The sequence below is a fragment of the Artemia franciscana genome, chromosome 13 (assembly GCF_032884065.1).
Source record: "Artemia franciscana chromosome 13, ASM3288406v1, whole genome shotgun sequence".
Lineage (NCBI taxonomy): Eukaryota > Metazoa > Arthropoda > Branchiopoda > Anostraca > Artemiidae > Artemia > Artemia franciscana.
This window is the reverse complement of record NC_088875.1, coordinates 31226498-31241313: the sequence shown is the minus strand read 5'-3', so window position 1 is coordinate 31241313 and position 14816 is coordinate 31226498. Positions and strand designations below refer to the sequence as shown.

The window sequence follows — 14816 nt, the reverse complement described above, 5'->3', positions numbered from 1 at the left end:
TGATAATCAACTGGAAGTGATCGTTCCAATTAGTATTGTTAATTCCCCATCCATACCTCGTGATTCGAATAATGATAAAAATAGTTCCCCTGGATCGATTGATTCTGCAAAAATTACCACCTACCATCAACCCCAAATTACCCCACATATTTCTTGCTTCAGTAAATATGAATTGACGTGCAATGCAAAAAAGGCTAGTGTGTTTGAGCCCCATACCTGTGAAGATTGCCTAAAAAAAGATGCAGATATCGTCAATCTCAAGAAACGGATTATTAATTTCGAATTTCTTTATGATAGCTAGTCTGATCTTTACGAGCGCCAGAATAGTAATCTCTTCAAGGACAAAGAAATCAAATTGTTAAAAGTTGGTTTTCAGCTCGCAATTGTTGAAGCTATACATACTTTAAATTCCCCTACACCGGCCAGGATCCCTCATTTAGCTGATACTTCCGCTCCAAATATTCATTACCAAAATTCGTCGGTTCATCAAGCAAGTGCTAGTGTACTTCCTTCGTCAGAATTTTCTCAAGAGATTAAAAAGGTTACGCAACCTAATCATACTGACCTCGCTTCAACCGAAGATAATTTATTGTTGAAATCCAGTGTTAACGATACATCTTTAAAAAGTGACAATGCAGTTGAACTGACTTGAAGCGGAAATTCTTATACAATGCAATCAAATATTCAAAAAAATGAGCTTAATGATTTTACGCGTAATAAACCTAATGTGTGTTTTAACTTCTTAGATAGTAAATGTATTTCTAGCAATTGTAAATATCTACACATTTGTAAATTTTATGTTTTTAGCCGCTGTACAAATAATCTGTGTAAATACCCCCATGTTGATATTTTTTAAAAAATTTCAAGTGGAAGATGCTTTGGCTGTACAAAAGCTCAAATTGAATCGCCCATTAAAGATCGTAGTAGGTTCCACAAAACTGGGATGCCCAGAAGCCACCTTAATCCTGCTAAATTTACTAAGCATTTTTAGTCGTGTAATTTTGCTCATGTATCATCAGACGCGGGGGGTAGGTTTAAAACCCAACCTTTATTAGGGCAGCGTCGAAAGCACTCACGACCCCCTCCTCCCCTTGGACAGGTTCCTGTCGACTTCCATTCTTATCCCCCTGCATTTTCAGCTCAACAATTAATAAACCCTTCCCGATCACATACTCCCCCCCTTACCCCATGTTATCTCCTCCTCCTCTCCGTATACAGAATGCCTATTTCCTTCCCCCTTACAGTATGCTGCCCCATACCCTCCCTACTCTACCGCAAACCAGCAATTTCTTGACGGACATGAATGACTATTCCCATCCAGCCCCCCTTTCCCAGCACCTTACGAAACCCAACCCCCAGCCCATTCGTTTTATCCCTCGTGCCTATCCTGTAAACGTGACTCAGGTCTGAGACTTTTTGCATCCAATAATTGTCATATAATAAGTCCTGGTGCTTCGTCCATATCCTTGCCCGTCCCCCCACATCCAAATCCCCAAAACAAATCCTTCTCTTACCCTTCTTCTCCAAAGCATAATAAATTAAATTAAAACCCTACCCAGGAAATTCTCAAAGCCATCAAGCTTCCCTGTCGCGATTCCCCAATCGATTTGTTTTTCCTAAACTTTTAGTTACTAATGCTGAAAGTCTTAATTTTGAAAAGCTTACTGAACTTGAGGTGGTTTCAGAATCAAATTTGATAGATATTATAGCTGTTACTGAGGTTCAATCCCATGACCCAGGGTCCTTACGCCTGACAAATTATTCAGAGTTAATTAAACTCCGTCCTTCAGACCACCCACTCGGGAAAAAAGATGGCGGAGTTCATCCGAGTATGATGAAATCCTCTGGCTAAGTGTTAGACCAAAAGTACTCCCTCGTCCATTTAGTATTATTGCAATAGCTGTTTTCTATTACTCCCCAAATCAAAATATCGAGTCAAAACGTAATTTTATCCAGCAATTACAGGCAAGTGCTGATTTTGTTATTTTTAAGTACCCCAATGCTGGCCTTTTTTTAGTTGGCGATGCCAACGACCTTAAAATGGATTCTTTTTGTGCTTCACTTAAAGTAAAGCAAATTGTTAAAACACCGACGACTCGGGGAAATACCTCTCTTGATATTATTTTAACTAATATGTACAATTTTTACAGCCCTCCCTCAAGTTTGCCCCCATTAGGTAGGAGTTATCATCTTTCCATTCTTTTGTCCCCCTCCTCAAATTTTAAGCATACTTTCTCAATAGCTTATAGCACTTACCGCCCTCTTCAAAATTCTGGTCTTCTTTCTTTCGGTATGTGGCTGAGTACTGAAGATTGGTCCGACATTTATAGTTTACAAAACCTTGATGAGAAAACAGCCACGTTTCATAAAAAGCTAATTGATAAATATCAAATTTGTTTCCCAGAAAAAAGGTTTAAAAGGTGCTCAAGTGATAAACCCTTTATTAATCAGACAATAAAAACACTAATTAGAACCAAATTGAAGCTGTTTAAAAATGGTAAACTCGATAAAGCCAATATACTAAGAAAATCAATTAAAAGAGAAATTCGTAATATGGCACGATCGTACTACAAAAATAAGATTGAAGAATTGTTCACTAATAAGCCAAAAAACTGGTATTCCGAGGTTAAAAAGCTATGTGGCAGGAGTCTTAACCAGTTTAATTTCAACTTACCAGAGCCCCCTGATGTTACTGCAAATAGTCTAAATAAATTTCTCACTTCCATTGTCCAGAGCCTTCCAGCATTGACAATCCAATTATCAACAGGAGCCCCATACCCATTTTTCCCGACTATTTCCCCGTCTGAGACTGAAAGAAGAATTGATAAACTAAGAAAGACAAGTGTTTGTCCTTTGGATATCCCGTTTCCTCTTGTTAGAGCCTTCGGTGACTTCCTGTCTAAGCCCTTGTCTGTCCTGTTTAACGAAATTACTAAGTCTGGGCAAATTCCAACAATTTGGAAACAGGGTTTCATTACCCCTATGGAAAAGAAAAACGGAAAGCCTGGCTTTGAAGGCGTTCGACCTATTACGCTTAAACCTATTTTTTCAAAATTGTATGAAGGATTCCTTGCAGATTTGCTAAAGAAAAAAATCCTACCTCTTACTGACCTGAAGCAATTCGGAAACCTAAAATCAACTTCTACTTCCCACTACCTCGTTTCTCTTATTGACCACATCGGGAAAATCCTCGAAAAGCCTAATTCCTGGCTAAACCTAATTTCCATTGACCTTCAGAAAGCCTTTGACCTTGTTAACCACAATATTTTAATTGAGAAACTAAAAAGCGAGTTCAGTATTGATCCCCTACTGGTAAAATTGGTTGCGTCCTTTTTAACAAATAGATCGAAGGTGGTTAAATACCAAAACCATGACTCAAATCCTCTCCCTATCTAAAGTAGAACAGTTCAAAATAGGGATGATACCTTTTTATTGACAGTGAAATATAAAATTATTTAACTGGATATTTCGAACACATATACAGTGTTCATCATCAGCAGTAAAACTCTGATGAGTTTTACTGCTGATGATGAACACTGTATATGTGTTCGAAATATCCAGTTAAATAATTTTATATTTCACTGTCAATAAAAAGGTATCATCCCTATTTTGAACTGTTTTACTTTCGTCATGGAAAGGCAGTGTGGTCTTCGAAGTTATCTCTCCCTATCTACAATGGCATACCCCAAGGAACTCTCCTAGGCCCCCTCCTTTTTTCAGTCATGATTAACAGCCTCGCAAAGGAAGTTCCTGACCGTTGGAAATTTGTTGATGACCTAACGATTGTTGAAATTTGCTTTAGAAATTTAATAAGCGACCCTATGAGTATTCTCAATGAAATTGGAAGTGAGGCTTTGGACCTAGATATGACAGTAAACCCCGCTAAGTCCATGATAATGCCGATTTGTTTCCTCAAATCCTCGCCCTGTTTTCTTAATCCTATCCCTCCTGAAATTTATGAGTCCTCGGTTAAATTACTTGGAGTCACAATTTCTTCAAATTGAAAGTGGAATATCCACGTTAAAGATATCATCCATAAAGCTAATGTGTCTATCGCCCTCCTTAAGCTCCTAAATAAATATAGCGCCCCCCATCTCACTCCTTAAGGTTGTACACGTCTTTTGTCCGCCTGCATCTTGAATATGCTTGTCCAGTTTGGCATCCTGGCATCTCCCGTGAAGAATCAGACAAAATTGAGTCAATCCAAAAAAGAGCCTTGCGAATAATTTTCAAAGAAGGTAAAGTGCCTTACTCTCAGCTCCTAAAAAAAGCTAGTTTGGAAACCCTTGAGCGAAGGAGGTCGTCGTTGTGCCTCCATTTTTCAAAAAATGCAATAACGAACCCTCGTACGACAAGTATTTTCCCCAAATGTCACTCACCATCCAGATTACGACAGCCTCGAGCTGTTTCTGAGTCTATCCCAGTTTTGTCCCCCATTCGCTGCATTACTTCCAGATATGAAAAAACCTTTGTCCCCTTCATCACAGAAAAAATAAATAAAATAGCCAACTAGTTTCTCCCCCCTCTTTTTTTCATGTGAGGTGCTTTAGGTCGTTACACTAATTTGCTTGCCCCCCCCCCGCTGTTTTGGTTTAGTTTCCCTTTTAATTCATATGTGTTTTTCGCGTGTTTTATGCTTTGTTCTTTTTTTTGTGAGTTTTTGGACTTTTTTTTAGTGTCCCTTTTAATTTGTAGATATATATGTTTATTTCTTGTTCCTTTCTGTATTATTAGATTTTTTTTTGTCCCCCTTCCCTTTTTTTCTGACTTATATTTGTTCAAGTTTAGTTTGACCGATTTTTTTTTTGTTTGACTCATAATTTGATTATTCATTATTATTAGTGTTTTTTGCTTTGTTTGCTTTGTTAGTCGACTCCGAAGTCCGAATTCGGCCCTTTGAGGGCTTTTGATAGTGATCTTTTTGAAATAAATATCTTATCTCTATCTATCTATGTCAAGGAGAGAATCTACTTTACTTTTGAAAATAAAGTAGATTTTAAATATAATAATAAAATACTATATTTTTTCGAATCCTATGTCAATTATGTGTGTTTTTGTACTCATCTCTGCATTATGAATGTCAAGGAGTGAATCTATTTTATTTCTGAAAACAAATTAGATTTTGAAAATAATAATAATACAATACTTTATTTTTGCGAATCTTATGTCAACTATGTGTGTTTTGTACTCTTCTCTGCATTATAGATGTCAAGGAGTGAATCTACTTTATTTTTTAAAATAAATTAGATTTTGAAAATAATAATAATAAAATGCTTTATTTTTGCGAATCATATGTCAATTTTGTGTGTTTTTGTACTCATCTCTGCATTATGAATGTCAAGAAGTGAATCTACTTTATTTTTGAAAACCAAGAATTCCGGTTCGATGTCCGGTTCCCCCTCCACACATGTCAATGATTGAATCTACTTTATTTTTGAAAACAAAAAATTCCGGTTTAATATCCTGTTCCCGCTCCACACATGTCAAGGAGTGAATCTGCTTCATTTTGAAAATGAAGAATTCGGGTTCAGTACCCGGTTTCCCCTCCACACATGTCAAGGAGTGAATCTACTGTATTTTGATAACAAAAAAACCTTGCTGCATTTATGTATGATTCAAAGTTGCTAACGGAATAAGTAGTTATCTTATGTGAATGTATTAGACAGCTTCAATAGTATGCAAATTACAAAAAGTCATTCTGCCCCTAAGTGCAGCACAAATGGCAAGCCATATGTGGGCCAGTAGTACCCATACTGCAGCCTCCGGAATATTTTCTCGAATAGTCTTTTAAGTGCTTACGATAAAAGCAATGCTTGACTCTTTTTAGCTCTAATGTTTTGCTCCAATGTTTGGACTAATAAAATTGCAGTAGTTGTGGTTTTGGTAGTACTACTTATATGTAATATGATCCATCGTCTAACACCCCAGTGACTGAGCAAATTCTGAGAAGACTATCTAGTGAACAATGCTTCCACTATCCCTTTTTTTCCAAAAGTTCCTCATTTCCCCCTCCCCCTGTTTTCCCAAAAGAAAGTTATATATATATATATATATATATATATATATATATATATATATATATATATATATATATATATATATATATATAAATATATATATATATATATATATATATATATATATATATATGTATATATATATATATATATATATATATATATATATATATATATATATATATATATATATATATATATATATATATATATATATATATATATATATATATATATAAAAGAATATACCAAAAGGTCTCCCGTAGACAACGTTCGTAAATACACGAATAAAAAAACGAAAAATAAATAGTCGATTTGCATTTTTGGAACGCTATGAAATTCATTATATTCGATATTCGCCACAGCAACCCTTTGTTTTTTGGTAATTACCGTTGCTGGGTTAAAGTAATGTTGATTTTTAATTTAAATTTCTAAGTTTTCTACTTCAACCAGCAAAATGTAAATCGACTGCATAAATTCGAAGAATATAGATTTTAGGGAGAAAAATTTGCACGGTATTGATTCAGTTAATCTACTTGTTTGGGTAAATCTACTGGAAATCTACTTGTCAGTTAATTTCCTTGTGTTGGAGTGCTGTATGAATCATTTAAATAGCGTCTAAACTCTGGAACACCCGTAGCCAGAGCATAAAGAGATTATAATAATTTTGATCTACTTAAATCTGAGCTATGTGTGGAATTACCGGATAATAACACCTTTGAAATAGATTAAAAGGAATTAGCTAGGCATAATTAGTTCTCTTTTAAAATTATATTTGATTGCTTTATCTTAATCGTTATTAACATATTAAAAATCAATTAGAAATTATATACAAAAAGCGAATTCTCTTTCTAAAAAAAGAAATAGAATTAATATATTGTTCCAGGACATGAAATTTGACGTTTCGTTTGTATTTTGATGTTTGTTTTTAATTCGGTTCATAGTGTCACCCCCCAGATCTTACTTGTCAAATAGTTTATTCCATTTGCTTTGTTACACTAATTTAATTCTGTTTGTAAGTTTTTTTGTTTTTTTTTTATTTTGTTAGCCTTCCCTTTGCTTCATGCCATCGCAAGCTTAGCTTTTGATGCGCTGGTGATAAATCGGTTGTATTTTGATGTGTAATAAATACTTTGCTGCTACTAAAGTATGATCTTTTTTGTCATGTCTACTTTGTTATCTAGAAACTTTTGTCACAAACTGGAATAAAAAAAAATATATATATACTATTAAGCTTCCCCGTTTAGTTTTTGAATGCAAGTCAAAATACTTGCAAGTCCTATATTTTCTTAAGTTTCGATTTACTTACTAGGCAAAAACAAAGCAGCTACATGTAGCCCGTGTGTTGATCAAGCCACGGGTTGGATACCTATTTACGCCTACCACAATTTTCTTTTCATAGTAGTATGTTAAATGTTTCTTTGGGTCTTCAATCATGTTTTTGCTGCTAACAAGGATGCTCTGTGATTTTTTACTGTTATACGAGTTTAAGCTGCGCAAACCAAACTAGCACAGGGGTTTGTTTTCTATGGCTTGAAGCAGATTTCGTAGATTAATATATCACCGTTTCTGAAATGATAAATTTAGATCTAGTGTGATTCTAAATTGGTGACTTGTAACTGCAAATCCAAACTTGGGGGGAGGGGAGTGCCGAGACTCCCCTCTTGAGACTTAGAAAATTTTGATCAGGGGATTGCACTAAAGGCAAGAACCGATATCTATCATTTGTTTGTACGAATAGATCTTGTGGAAAAAATAAAGATAGATACCAAAACGGACAATTCTACCGGTATGCTTGTTGCTTTCAAGCATATACAACTGTCGCTTGTAAAATATAAAATTGTTTATATTTAACATTAATTCCTTAATTATGACTACAACTATGATTTCATAGGTTTATTGCTTGAATGATTTATTAATATGTTTAGTGTGAAGTTTCTAGTGCAAGGAAATGAGATTTTTATTAAATAAAGTTTAAAGAAAGTCTTGGCCCGAGCCTAAGCTTTTCGAATGCAATACCGTGATCTATACAGCAAATCTTGTCTTTTTGGGAGGGAGGAGCTAATATTTCTTAAAAATATAAGTTTTACACTATTAACAAACAGTGGGTGCCTCTAGATACAGTAAGCTATTCTTTTTAATAATTTCTCCGACGGAATTGCTCAAAAAAATTTTACGATTTTTTTTTAAGTTTTATTTTGACAGATTTTTTTTTTCAGTGAAAGAGGACTTAAGAGCCCATTTTCAAGAGGATGAGAGCTGAACTAATCCTTACCTCCTATCGTGAAAAGAGCCATTTGTTAAAAAAAAAATGGATTTCCCAATCCAGCTATACTTTGGTTCAAGACAGAGTTGAGCTAGAACTCTTCATCAACTTCAACAAGAGATGGATAAGAGGAGAATGGAAGCAAAAACATACTTTCTCTGAACAAATCCAGCGCCAAAAACAAAGGATGAAAAAGTGGGATTTAAATCCAGCTGTGATTCTCTTGAAAATGGGTTCTAGGCCATGTGCATGACCTCCTTAATGTACTATTAACATAGTTTATTTTTTGTACTTTTTCCCCTTGTTTTGGGCCCTCAAATCAGTGTTATCGCTTTCTCTTTATTAACATTCTTATTTATGGCTCGAGTTTACAATATGCACTTGGAGCCTATTTACTTCATTTATTAACGTTTACAATATCTACTAGCGGTTACTAATTTTTATCTGATTTGTATAACCATCGTCAGATATTGTGTGCCATTTTGCATTAATTGGCCATTCCTAAATCGTTTGGCTACACTTAATAACAGTTATGGATTCATTTTTATGACTGCAGAAGTCTGTAGGGTGAAATCTGAACGGAAGTCTATGGTCAAAGAATTCTAAATAAAACATATGCCTTGAAATGTGGTTTCAACTGTAACTAACTATACATGTAACTACTTATATCTATATTTCTTGTTTAAACGATTTATTTTTCTTTTTTCAGCTAAACCTACATGGATGGTACCAATAGATGCTATTTCCTCACAATGTGTACAAAAACCCTGCTTATCTGTAATGCTGAGTAAAAAGGAAGATGAATATGTTGTTGAAAAGGGGAAAAACCTAGGATGGTTTAAGCTGAACCCTGGCCAAGTTAGTAAATGATATTTCTTTAATTGTTGATCAAAAATGTATTGAAAATTCAGAAAATCTATGTGAGAACAACGGCAGTTTTATATTAAACATCTGTCGTCTCTAAGGCCAGGCCCAACTATCTTTAGGCAGGTCCCATTTCAGCATCCGCATGGGAGGGGGATATATTTTAGGATCAGAATTTCACCAGAATTTCCCTAAATTTTACGAACATTTTTTGAAGTTTTAACGGAAGTTCTTTCTTGTAACCATGTTTCAGAAACTCTAACATCTTTACATGCTGACTTTAGCATGATAAGATTAAAATTAAACAAAATATTAACCCGGAAGGTTTTCACATAAAAGTACAAAGTTGGCCACCTTTAGTCCAACACCATGATGGAACAAGACTAACACGTTTTGGGCTCATATTGGCTCTGTCCAATCGCCAGAAAAGAGTCGGAAAAGCTGTCAGAGCTAAATGCATAGGCTCCAACATGACACTAGACCACAGCCAGTTTTTTTGTCGCCTCGTATTAATTTTATTTCACTGTGAAAAGGCAAAATGGCTGTCTTTATTTTGGAGACGCAGAACCCTGCAGCTAACTCTGTAAATTGGGAGAGCTGGACAATTCCTGAAGTGGGCTGACGCTGTCCCATGTCTCTGTTTTTTTTTTTTTATCTTCTCTTCACAGTTTCTCCTTCTGCATCTATTAGTCTCGCAACTTTTTCTGTCGGGTCTACCGACGCATCAATCTATATATGAATGTTAGGTTCTTCGAAACTGCCTAGTATTTAAGGGCTGCTTTCATCAATCTTGCTACCAGAACGACGTCTAAGTATTCTGCTTGTACTGCAGTGATCTCTTCTCCGGTAAGCTACACTATCTGGCGAACTCCCTAACACCTTTCACAGTGTGTTTTCTCGCGGGAATTTTTGTAGTTCCCCTGACTCAGCGTCTATTTGATTCCCTGAGCCAGACTCTGGTGCACTCCTTGAAACTCACATAAATTCTCTATGCCAAAGTCTGGTAGACTCCGTGAACCGAATTCTGGCCCATTATCAGCTACATCTTAGTATATTCCCTGAGTCTGATTCCAGTAGGCTATTTGAGTTAAGTTTGATAGGCTCCATGAGAAAGGTTTCGGTATTTTCCTTAAGCTTCCTTTTGATTAACAAAATGTGATTGAAAATGCTGAGCCTGTAATTTCAAAATAATCTCTTGCTGAATTGTTGCACCGATTCCAATGATGTTTCCACTTCTCAAAGCATCCTTGTGTATTTGCTTGGATTTCGTCAATTGAGACAAATATCTTCCCATTCTGTGACGACTTTAATGTAAGGAACAGATACAAGTCCAAAGGGGTCAATTTGACCAACAGTTCCCGGATCAAGAACACGTAGCGCACGGGTGTGTTATTTTTTCCAAATGCTTTCCAGTTACGGGGGGGGGGGGGTGACGTATTCTTTTGGTGTGTTGAAAAATATGATTGGTTGTTTCTCGGTAACCAGTTGCTGAATTTTCAAATGTGTGTGCGCCAAATTTCCAAGATTTCTAATTTTCTTAATTACCTACATAAATTTTACTTTTGCTGTTTTATTAATTGTAAGAATTTTCTGCTTAGTTTATGTAATTGGATGCTTCATATTACTTAAATCTGTATTTACAAAGCTAAGCAATTAAAATAATTAATTGTTAAAATCATCCAGGATTAGCATCGTATTGGTCATGCCATAACTAAATTGTTGAAGGTATACATTTAGAATTTCATTTCGAAAGGGAAGTAAAAGTTGGATTTCTTTAAACTAATTCTTTAGTTTTCTTATTTCTGTTCATTCAATGTCAGTCGTTTAAACCCTAAAAAGAATACCCCAAAAAGAATAACCCTAAAAAGATTGTTTAAGAATAACCCTAAAAAGATTGTTTAGGATCCCACTATGAAGATCGTTGTGGTCTGGATAAAAATGGATTTTTTTTGCTCCTCGTAAGGTTGGTATTTGTTCATTTGCCCCGTGTCGCATGGACAGGGCAATTTAAGAATTATTTCTTGTTTCTAAATAGAAACTAATTTTTTTTTCAGCTCACATATTAAATAGAAGCCGTTGTGGTATTTGAAATTTTTTACCATCATATCATATATGTTTTTGTCTCACTAGGAGGCTCATAGAGACTGGAAAATTTTTTTTTTTAATCTCCTGTAAGGTTTGTGTTTTTTCTCTCCCCCCCCGCTCATTGTATCGAGGGGTCAGCACAAGAGCTCGTTTTTGTTTCTAACACTAACTAGTTTTGCTCCATTCTGTATGCTGAATACGTGTCGTTGTGGTACTCTCTTTTTAACTATTTGTTCTTTTATTTTAACTCTTTATTTACTCTTTTATCGTAACTTTGTGCTCCAAATCGTAAAAATAATGTTTTTCCATTCCGATGATTGAGTGTTAAAGTTTATTGAGTCCATTCTTTTTTCCAATTCATCATATGAACTTGTTCGTAAGTGTGGTTGAAATAACACAAAAAAGAGTTTCTGAAAAAGTCCCAACTTCAAAGTTGTGGAATATTTTTAGCAGTTTATTTCATCAAATAATTAACTATCACTTTCACGGCTGTTAAAAAGCAGTTGTAGCGTTTCTGGCTAACGACAAGAGGATTAAGTTCAATGGTTTTCTCGTTTACCATTAGTTTACTGACAATGCTCATTGAATTTTATATAACTTCAATTCTATTAAGTTTGAATAAGTTTGTATTAAGTTTCGTTTTAATAGAAATCTTTTTTCTTTTATAAATTGAATAGATGGCACTGCAACGTTTATAGCATAATTATAATTCTTAATCTTTTATTGCGACTTTTTGCTTCAAGCCTTAAAACAAAATTATTTCAATTTTTGTTCCTTAGCTGTCTTATACGGAGCACACCAATTTTTCATCTGAGAAGCTAAGAGGATTGTGCACAGTTTGCAATAATAACGCACGGATAAAATACGAGTATTATGTAATATATTCTCTTACTGCGCATTTATCTATTGTAAGCCTGCACTGTTTAAAGACTGCTTGTGATCTATTGGCACTAAAACTGTGAGAGGGTTGCCACCAGCGGTAAGAATGAGTCATTGAAAAATCACCTAAATAACGTAAAATCACCTAATATTTATCTTCTCGGCTTTTACTGTCTTTTTTTTTTTACTATGGCTTCTTTCATTGATTCTGCTTTGTTATCATCGCGTTTTGAGAGACCCTAGCACAAATGCGTTATTTATATTCATTCTTATTTGACTTACTATTTTAGATTGGTTTTTATATTGTCAAGTATCCAGATGAGCTCCTTCTCAAATTTCAGCCAGCCATTAAAGATAAAAGTCTTCCACCCATTGACCGCCTTGGATTGGTCCACGATCTTTTCTTATTGGTAAAAATTTAATGCTACTAAATATAATCTTTTGAATGGTTGTATAATCCCAATTATTGTTTTTACTCTGTTAATAGATATACTGCTGCATCGGTCACCATTAAGTCTGTGTTCTGTCTCTTGTAAAGGCTTCTGTTTTCTTTTTCTAATTATGTGTAATAATGCTGTTTATGTCGGGGAATTTACACCCTTAACTTATATCATTCTGAAGAGCCTATTTTCAATATACTGCGGATCTTCCGAGTCATCCGGGCAAGCTGACTGTAAACACTGACGGGATAAGCCGTGCCCCTAAATTGTGTCCCTTTTAAGCAATGTAATTATTAAGCTGTTGCTACGTGAATTAAGTTTATTTTAGCTGTGATTTCTTAGTTCACGCAACTTGACCTAGCATAGTTTCGTCATATTTAATCTATTGGATGTTTGAACTATATTTTTTGTTCTTAGTTTTTTATCACATTAACCATGTTTTAAGGGTAAATGAAGACTTACAGTTTATAGGAAATAGGCGGAGAGAATAGACAGTGGTTCTTGTTGCATATTTCCTCTTATTATGTTCCTTCTAATCTATAATTACATATAGTTAGCACAACAATAAGAAAATCCTTCGTAACCGACTGCAAATAGACTTCAAACTGGCTGAAGCTGCAATATATTCACTTAAAGAATACATTTTTTAAAAATGGCAAAAATAGTTCATAAAAACACGAATCATAAAAGTTTAAATTGATAGAGAAAATTACCTACCCCTGGGAGGAAGGATTTTGATTTCAGAAAGTATTTTTTTTTGTTTTTTTTTACAATATCTGAATAATGCATTTGCGTGATTTACTTTTCCAGCAAAAGTTTTACAGTCTATTCAAAAAGAGTTCAAAACACAGCTGTAAGATTTGAAGAAGCGATGACTTAGAAAGAGTTTATCAGCATTAACGGAAAAGTCCAACAAATTTGAAGATCATTTCTTCCAGGATATCAGACACAAAACGAAAAAAAAAAATTAAAATGGAACTACAAAGATGCTCTGATAAAACGTGTGAATTGTAAAAAATGCTTAGCTAATACTTCACTTCCTTTTACTAGCTTCGCTTCTTTTCTTGTGGCTGATCTTGGTTGAAAAGGTTCAAGACTCTTAAGTTGTGTCTCCTTAAATTTTTTTTATTTGTTTCTTCAGGTGAACAATTCTTGATTATATAATAAAATATTTGCTCTCCAATATAGTTTTATTTCTTCCCCTGTCTTGAAAATCCCTATTTCACAAATTGTATCTTGTGTAATCAAGTATCATTGTTTCAGTGATAGCTGTAACCTAGTAAAGAGTAAACTACGAACAATAGTAACCAAAAGTTTAAAATGTAATGAAAAAATGTCCAATTACAAAAAATTGACATTTTAGTTGATTCGGGAATAGTAACTATTATTTCGATTAATCTTAATATTAGAATGTTATTTTGAGAACAAATCCACAGGAATTTTGAAAAAGAGCCTGAAAAGCCTTGAAAATGGCGTTGAATCAAAGCAAAAGGCAAACCATTGCAATTACCATTGTCAGAAAGCTTATGCAGTAAGCTTACAGCCCCTCTCCCACGTTGAACCACAAGGAAATAACACTTTTGCATGGGTACTAGTGTTTTCTTCATTTATACTTTTTTTTTCTTTTTTTCTTCGTCACTAATCGGGCACTGAAACATCATGGAGACTTTAGCTCATCTCAAACCTAGTTTTTATTTCTAATCACCTTTTATGACGTCGTTCTGGTTCTGCATGTGAAAGGCTGGCCTTTTCCGGAATGGAAAGACTGGGTGGGCAATGGGACATCAGAGAGCTGTTAAAGGGCTCATTTAAAAGCTAATTTTTATGTCTAATCGTTTTTTGTGCATTCGACTTGATAAAGTTTTCATAAAATGCCATATGGCGCCTAAAAAATGCACTCGGAGTGTCATTTCCGGTATAGAAAGGCTGGGAGGAATAAAAAGCGTGCTATCATAATCCTTACGGTCGAGAACCCTCCAATCCTGAGGTTTACAATCCATCTCTTCAATTTCCTTCTCTTCCAGTCCCCTAAATAGCCTACTGACGAACAGAACTAGAAAACTACTGCAACGTAGTAGAGCTGTTTAAGGGCTCATTTAAAGTGAATTTTTATTTCTAATTACTTTTTATGAAATTGATCTGGTAACGCGACCATTAAGTCTCATGTGCCACTCAAAATTACACTTTGAATTGCTTTCCAATTTTTTAAACGAAAATACAGAAAAGGGTTCTAGTCCAAGTGAAAAGACTCCCAAAAGGTTGTGT

The 14816-nt window shown here is 34.7% G+C and overlaps 1 protein-coding gene across 1 annotated transcript in view; it reads left to right on the top strand.

Annotated features, from left to right (window-relative positions):
• The window catches only part of LOC136034797 (puromycin-sensitive aminopeptidase-like), an 83811-nt gene that overhangs the window by 33693 nt on the left and 35302 nt on the right, over window positions 1-14816 (top strand). The window contains exons 8-9 of the mRNA XM_065716212.1: window positions 8993-9141; window positions 12402-12521. Coding sequence (XP_065572284.1) covers window positions 8993-9141; window positions 12402-12521 — 269 coding nt within the window. The remainder of the gene's footprint in view (window positions 1-8992; window positions 9142-12401; window positions 12522-14816) is intronic.